Source organism: Dama dama, chromosome X (genome assembly GCF_033118175.1).
Source record: "Dama dama isolate Ldn47 chromosome X, ASM3311817v1, whole genome shotgun sequence".
Lineage (NCBI taxonomy): Eukaryota > Metazoa > Chordata > Mammalia > Artiodactyla > Cervidae > Dama > Dama dama.
The window spans coordinates 52,420,035-52,427,841 of NC_083714.1; the positions used below are offsets into that span (position 1 = coordinate 52,420,035).

Sequence of the window (7,807 nt, forward strand, 5' to 3'; positions counted from 1 at the left end):
GTCCTCATCTCTAATACTTCAACATGTGACCTTATCTGGAAATAGGGTCTTTACAGAGGTAATCAAGGTAAAATCAGGTCAGTAAGGTGTGATGTAATCTAATGTGATTCACGTCCTTGTAAAAAGGGGGAAATTTGCACACTAAAAGCAGGCACATATAGAATGAAAATGTCCACATGAAGATGGAGGATTGGAATGATGCATCAACAAGCCAATGAATAACAAAAATTGCCAGTAAACCACCAGCAGCTGGATGGGGTAAGAAAAGATCCTTCTCTTACTGGTTTTAGAAGGTGCAAAGCTCTGCAAATACCTTGATTTCAGACTTCCTGTTTCCAGAATAGTAAGAGAATACATTTTTGTTGTTCTAAGCCAACTAGTTTGTGGTGCTTAGTCACAGCAATCATAGAAAAGGAATACAACTTAAAAACATTTCAAAATGCAATGAGATTGATGAGCTATGCTGAAGGTAAGCTAAAATAGAAAATTGCATGCACCGATTGGCATAATTCTATTGGTTTTGTTATCATTTTGTTGGGAAGTAGCAGCAACAGGACAAAAGTGAGAGCAAATGCAGGGGGCTCATGAGAGAGCAGTTTAGGTGACAGTGGTTAAGAGTGAGGGCATGAGATAACTGATTTTAGTCAGAGTGGGATCCCAAAGTTTAAGATGTTTGAGGTGGAGCAGATCCTGAGAATGAAAAGTCTAGAATGTGGCCGTGCATGTGGGGAGCTGAGGTGCAGAGAAGAGAGATCGTCAGAGGCAAGGAAGAAGTCAAGGAGCTATGAGTAGCATGGGCTGCCCAGGTAGACACAAAAGTCAGCCAGGATGATGGCAGGACTCATGATGCCAAGGTCACCAGTGAGCCAGGTGCCTGAGTATTCGATGAATGAAGAAGGACCAATAAGTGCTGTGTAACCACAATCTCGGTGGCTGTAAAGAACATCCCTTTATTACCTCATAGTTTCTTTGGGTCAGATGTCTGGGTGCAGCTTAACTGGGTCTTCTGCTCAGGGTTCCACAAAGCTGCAGTTGATGTGCTAGCCAGGGCTATGTTCTCATCTGAGGCCCTGGGTTCTCTTCCAACTTAGTCACATTGTTGACAGAGTTCAGTTTCTTGGGGTATAGGACCGAGGTCCCCGTTTTCTTGCTGGCCATCAGCCAAGGATCACTCTCAGCTCCTAGAGACCCCTTACAGTTCCTTGCCACATGGCCCTCTTACAGGTTCTCTCACATGGTAGTCTACTTCATCAAAGGCCAGCAGGGGGATCTCTCTACCTGCAGAGAAAGCCTGGCCCTCTTTTGTAAGGTTCACCTGATGAGATCAGAATCACCCAGGGTAATCTCCCTTTTGATTAAGTGAAAGTCATCTGATTAGGGACCTTAATTATATCTGCAAAAATTCCTTCACTTTCCCCACACACTATTGTTGACAAACAAGTAGTTCATTCTGCCCATGCAGTGTCAAGGAGAAGGGATTATACATGGACATATATACTGGAGGTAGAAAATTTGGAGGCCATACAGAATTCGACCTACAACAAACAAGTGCTATCTGGAACCTTGACTCCACCAGAGAATAGACATTTTAATTCCACATTTCTCCAGTTACTTCTTACTAACAACTCGTTATTGCTACCCAGCAACTTGCGATTTTCTCCTCCTAGCAGGCTGTCACCTAAATACTGTGAGGCTTAGTTTCATGGTATCTGGAGAAAAAGAGAATCTGGCCCCTGTCCTTGGCCACTGTACACGCCAGCATCCGCTGTATTGTAATGTAGCAGTACATCCCATGTGGCCCTCAAAGACAGCACATCTTCATGCTGGCTTCAATGAGGTGTCGTCATCCCAGCCTGGTTCCTAGCTACACCGTCCACAGCAACATCCTTTGGAGGGTGGCTTTTTCTTTCTCTGCCACAAGCACAACTTCTTCTTGAGGGCACAGGTAAATTCAGCTGTTTTCCTATTCTATGTTAGTGCCACAGGAAGCACAGGGGGCTGTCTCCGGCAATTCCACAGCAGAGCTGTGCTCATGGGAGGGGAGTTCTAAGACTGAGCACTGCCCAAGGTACAGTCCAGTGAGGGACCACAAGTTCCTCTGACCTGGGATTTCTATCATCCTCCCACCAATAACCCTAACTCCTGGGGTGAGGGCATAACACATGGGTCTGTTGGTCAACATCCCCAAATATCCTGCCACAGCAGAAGGATGAGGATTCAGGGAGAATTAAAGGCTTGTTTCAACCTGATCTGGGATCCTCAGATGGGCACTCCTGAAAGTCACCCTCTGCCCCTTCCATTCACTGCTGTATGCACAGGGCTGGCACAATTTGTTGGATATCGAGGAATCACTGGGATGAGCAGCACAATCAGAAGTACTTGAGTGAGAAGGCAGAGCAGCCCAGGTTGTGCTCAGCGTGCTGCCAGTGAGGGCTCTCACCCTGCCTAGAGCAGCAGGCAGCACCCTTGTCTCTGGGCATGTGAACTGAATCTGAGGAGCCTGATGTGGACTGCAATTGCTACCACATGTGCTGGGCACCGAGGGCCCCGTTTTAGCATATCCTGTCTCAGGATATGCTAGACGGGTCTCTCACTGCCTGGAGAGTGGCTGGTGCACGGATCTGGATCTGGGGTGCCAGGAGGTGGATGATACAGCAGGACTATCCTGCTTTCTGCAGCTCCCCAGGTGGCATTAGTGGTGAAGAACCCACCTGCCAATGCAGGAGACATGAGAGACACAGGTTTGATCCCTGGGTCAGGAAGATCCCCTGTCATAGGAAATGGCAACTCACTCCAGTATTCTTGCCTGAAGAATCCCTTGGACAGAGGAAACTGGTGGGCTACAGTCCATGGGGTCACAAAGTGTCAGACAGGACTGTAGCAACTTAACGCACACACACAGCCTGATTTCTAGCTGGGGACTCCTGGAGGGAGTGAAAGTGAATTGAATTATAAGCAGAACCTGATACTATTGAAGTAAAACCCAGTGGAACATGAGGGTGCAGAAGAAGGACTGGGCATCACTGCATCCTTGACATTTGCTGAGCTTCGGGCTTCCCTGGTGAATTGATTCTTTTGAACTGTGGTGTTGGAGAAGACTCTTGAGAGTCCCTTGGACTGCAAGGAGATCAAATCAGTCAATCCTAAAGGAAATCAACCCTGAATTTTCATTGGAAGGACTGATGCTGAAGTTGAAGCTCCAATACCTTGGCCACTTGATGCGAAGAGCCAACTCTTTGGAAAAGACTCTGATGCTGAGAGCAATTGAATGCAGGAGGAGAAGGGGACGACAGAGCACGAGATGGTTGGATGGCACCACAAACTCAATGGACATGAGTTTGATCAATCTCTGGTAAATAGTGAAGGACAGGGAAGCCTGGCACGCTGCAGTCCATGAAGTTGCAAAGAGTTGGACATGATTGAGTGAATGAACAACAACCAACAGGTAATATTATCTAATCGTCAAACCAAGGGTTCCCCTAAATCACCTGCCACTACTCATCCTCTTCACCTAAAACCAAATATTTTATACAAAATGTTTTCCAAGTATGGTGACTGCCGAGGGGCCTGCATGGGAAGATGTGTGGTTCCTCTTGCTCCCCCATGGTCATGCGCACAGCAGGCCCCCATCCAGCATCTGTCCTGGGACTGCAGCCTTCTCTCAAATGTTAAGGAAGTTCCCTCCTGAATGAGCATGAGGGGATCCAGTCACCCTGGAACAGAGGTTCTCAAAGAATACAACTCCACTCCTACTGGGACTCCTGGGGACCCCGGTCCGGGCTGACAGGCTGAGCCCCTCCCCCACCACTTCCTCAGTGACTCAGGGAGTCAGAGTCTTGGTCTGAGGGCACAATCTCATATGGACAGAGGGAGGGGCCCACATCCTAAAGAGACTCGAGGTGAGGACAGAGGGTCCCCAAGGGATGCATGTGTGGCCCTCCGGACAGCCGTGGGGGACCATGGGATGTGGCGTCCAGATATGACGTCACTACCCCGCTGAGGGGGAGAAGTGACGGCCTGGGTCACGGAGCTTGCGTTCAGGTTAGCAGACTGAAGGAGCCTAACTGTGCTAGGAGTCAAGGTAGAATCCTGACGGGGGCGCTGGGACCCCAGGACATACAGGTTGTCACTGCTTTTATCCCTGGGAGACCCCGACAGGCTTGTGGGAACGAGCCCTCACTCCTGCTTTCCTCTCAGGGGTCCTGGCTTGGGGAGATGCTGGCTCTAAGGCGAGCAAAGATGGCAGCTGAGGGCGGTGCCTAGGTGAGCTGGGAGTCAAGGTGACAAAGAGAAAGAGGGTTGAGGAACCCCTGCAGGATCATCTCAGCTCTGGGAAGCCCTGGGCTTGGAGCCCTGATGTCATGTCCACAGTTGCCTCCCGGGGTCTCAGGGCAGTGAAGCCGTTGATGTGAGGGTCCTGCTTCGGGTCAACATAGGGACATCCCCGGATCTGCCAGGGCTCAAGATGAGGACCTCGAGGGAGGACACAGCAAACCCTACAGGTCCTGGCACCTGCTGTCAGCCCGGGGAGACCCTGGTGGCGGCATGAGCACCGGGTCGCAGAGACACTGGAGACTTGATCTAAGAAGAGGGGCCTCGGAGGGTGAGGGGCCTCAGAGGGTGAAGGGGAGGATCTTAGGTTCTGAAAGAGTCTGGGTGAGGACCCTGAGGGAGGACTGCGGGGACTCTGGCCCTGGGGTAGGATGAGCCCAACATACATGGTCTCACTTCCTGATATCTGGGTCTCAGCCTGGGGTCCTGAAACAGGGGGCAGACTTCCTGACATCCGGGTCTCAGCCTGGGGACTCCACATATGGCAGGTGGACTCAGGTGCGCCAATTCCCAGGTCCCGTGGTGAGTCAAGTTGAGGACACTGAGGGAGGACTAGGGTACCGTGGACCACAATCAGAGGAGACCGCAGAGAAGCCCATCTCTGTTATCAGTCCAGGGTGACCCTGGGGTAGAATGAGTGAAACAGGCATGGTCTAACTTCCTGACATCCGGGTCTTGGAGAGACTGGGGCCCTGGGGCCCTGGTACAAGGGGCCGGGGCTTCAGTTGGGGAGAGGGGAGAATCCAAGATCCTGACTGGAGGCAAAGTGAGGTGCATGAAGGAAGACTGAGGGGTCCCTGCGTGAGGACTGATGGAACCTCACAGATCCCCGCCCCTGTAGTTGGCCCTGGGAGCCCTTGGGGTGAGAAGCACACACTAAGTCTGTCTGACTTCCTGACATGCGGTTATCAGAGAGACTGGAGACTTGGTGTGAGGAGCCGGGCCTCAGGTAGGGAGAGGACAGAGCCCAGGTCCTACCGGGAGTCAAGGTGAGGACACTGAGGGAGGAGGGGAGCCCGACCCCAGAACAGAGGGCACCCTGGTAGTCCCCGGGTGGGATGATCATGTGCAGAATTTCCTGACATCCGGGTCTCAGAGAGCCTGGGGACCTGGTGAAAGTAGTGGGGTTTCAACATGGCAGACGGGACAATCGTGGGTCCTGACTAGAGCTTAGGTTCCATGCGAGGAAGGACTGAGGCTGTTAGACCCCAAGGCAGGGAGGGATCCTTGCTCTTGCGGGGTAGGTGGGGTGGTGCTTGGAGGGCCCAGAGCGAGGTGAGCAGTTTATTATTAATTCGGGGCATTAAGGTGAGGTGTTCTGGTAGAGGGTGGAGGCTTCAGGTCTGCAGAGGCTGGATTCCCTGAACCCCGAGGGGGTACCGAGCAGACGCCTGCCCCTCTGTTCAGTGCTGGGAGGCCAGGTAGGATGTGAGGAGAGGTGAGGATGGAGCATCTCCCCGGCCTAGGACACGCCGGAGGCCCTAGGCAGGTGCGGCCACATAGGGGGCCCCTCAGCACTTTCTGTCCAGACTTGGCTCTTGTTCTGAGTTTCCCTGCAGGCACCCACAGGGGGAAAGTCCAGGCCATTCCAGTGGAAAAGTGAGCACTACACATTAGCCCCATTGGGACTACCCACCCCAGATCTGGGGGGACCTCACAGAGTCAGCCCCTCCTATCAGCACAGAAAGCCTAGGTCTGTGCCACAGTCTACCCTGAGGTGCCCCCTCCATTTGTCTCACAGGGGCTCCAGGAACGAGGAGGCAAAGTTGGAGGTCTGAGTCTGTGTCCTGACATCACAGGAGTGCCAGGAGTCAAGGTGAGGTGGGTGTCCTGAGTGTGCACAGGGGCTCCCCATCCCAGAACAGAGGGGACCTCAAAAGGCCCTAATCTCCCCACCTTGTCAGCCCCAGAACCTCGGGCTGTACTGGCTGCACCCTGAGCCAGAATTTCTCTTCCTCACTTGACAGGGGACTGACCACTGACGAGGAGCTCCCCTGTAACACGCAAGAGCAGCCCTCAAGGAAGACCAGTAAGTGGCCTCAGTCATAGCCACCCGTGGCACATTTCAAAACTGAGACCATTTACACTCTCTCTCTTTCCCAGGTCAGGGGTCTCCATTTTCCCCCTGCCACACCCCTAGTGGGCACAAGACCCCAGTCATCATGGTCCCAACGAATGAGCTCTGCACTTCTGAGGAAGACCTTCAGGGCCAAATCCAGGCCCAGGGCCCAGTGGAGGTGCAGCTCCTGGGGGCTGAGGCAGAGGATGCCTCAACCCCTCTGGCCTCCTTCCCTCCAGTCTCATCTTCCTCTGCAGCCGTGGTTGCGGAGATCTTGTTCAAGCAGGCTCTGTATGTGATGACGACTGAATTACTGGAATTCCTGCTCCTGAAGTATCGCACCAAGGAGCCAGTTTTCCAAGCTGAAATGCTGAATACGGTCCTCAGGGATAACCAGGCCAACTTCCCAGTGGTCTTTCGTAAAGCTACACAGTGCCTGCAGCTGGTCTTTGGCCTAGATGTGAAAGAGGTGGACCACAGAGAGCACATCTATGTCATGGTCCCCACCCTGGGCCTCACCCTCAATGAGATGCAGAGGGATGGGCAGAGCATGCCCAAGGCTGGCCTCCTACTGACGGCCCTGAGCAAGATTGTCCTAGCAGGGGGCCGGATCCGTGAGGAGAAGATCTGGGGAGTACTCAGCAGGATGGGGATATTTGCTGGGATAGAGCACTGCATCTATGGGGAGCCCAAGGAGCTGCTGACCCAAGTGTGGGTGCAGGCGGGGTACCTGCAGTACCGTCAGGTGCCTTACAGCCACCCTGCTCGTTACGAGTTCCTGTGGGGTCCCCGGGCCTATGCAGAGACCAGCAAGCAGCAAGTCAAGGACTATCTGCGCAGGGTCAATAGAAGGGGTCCCAGGTTCTTCCCACCCTAGTTTGCAGTCATGTGAGGGAGGAGGAAGAGGGGCCCTGAGCCAGAGCAGCAGCCAGGCTTCTTTCAGGCCCACATCCAGCAGCTTGTCCTGGGGATAGGAAGGGAGGCTGATCCTTCCCTCTGTGTTTGAAGAGGGAGCATTCAGCCTTCTCAGTCGTGACGGCCTGGGCCAGTTTGGGGCACTGGTGTGTAGCATCTTTGACTTCCTGTTCTCTACAATGCCATGGAGACTCACTTCTGTTTCCTTTAGAAAATTTTCAAATGTTATTGCTTTTAATAGGAGGCTTAATGAGCTTCAGTGTCTTAACTATGTCAGTAGCGTTGATCACAGTGTGTTTGTGCTTACCCAGTTCAAGAACAAGAGTTTTGCTGTTTTGTAAAAGTGATTGCAAACACTTTCACTTTATTTTGTGACCCTGAACAAGATTACATGAACTTGGAATATAACTACTTTGGAAATATGATATTACTTAGTAAGAATTAAGAAATAAAATGTATTTGAGGTGAGTTCCTCTATACTTCTTGTCTGTCATTTTATAC

At 52.1% G+C, this 7,807-nt stretch overlaps 1 protein-coding gene across 1 annotated transcript; it reads left to right on the plus strand.

Moving 5' to 3' along the window:
- Window positions 1-5,466: 5,466 nt before the first annotated feature.
- On the plus strand, window positions 5,467-7,268 carry LOC133052649 (melanoma-associated antigen 10-like). The gene is made up of 3 exons (XM_061137558.1): window positions 5,467-5,484; window positions 6,074-6,153; window positions 6,473-7,268. Exons 1-3 carry the CDS (start codon window positions 5,467-5,469, stop codon window positions 7,266-7,268), a joined length of 894 nt encoding a protein of 297 aa, XP_060993541.1.
- Window positions 7,269-7,807: the final 539 nt, after the last annotated feature.

What these genes read in the sequence shown, in the direction of transcription:
- LOC133052649 (XM_061137558.1), top strand. An exon ending in GTGCCAGGAGTCAAGGTGAG is followed by an intron (nt 6,154 to 6,472) that starts GTGGGTGTCCTG and finishes CCACACCCCTAG; the next exon opens with TGGGCACAAGACCCCAGTCA.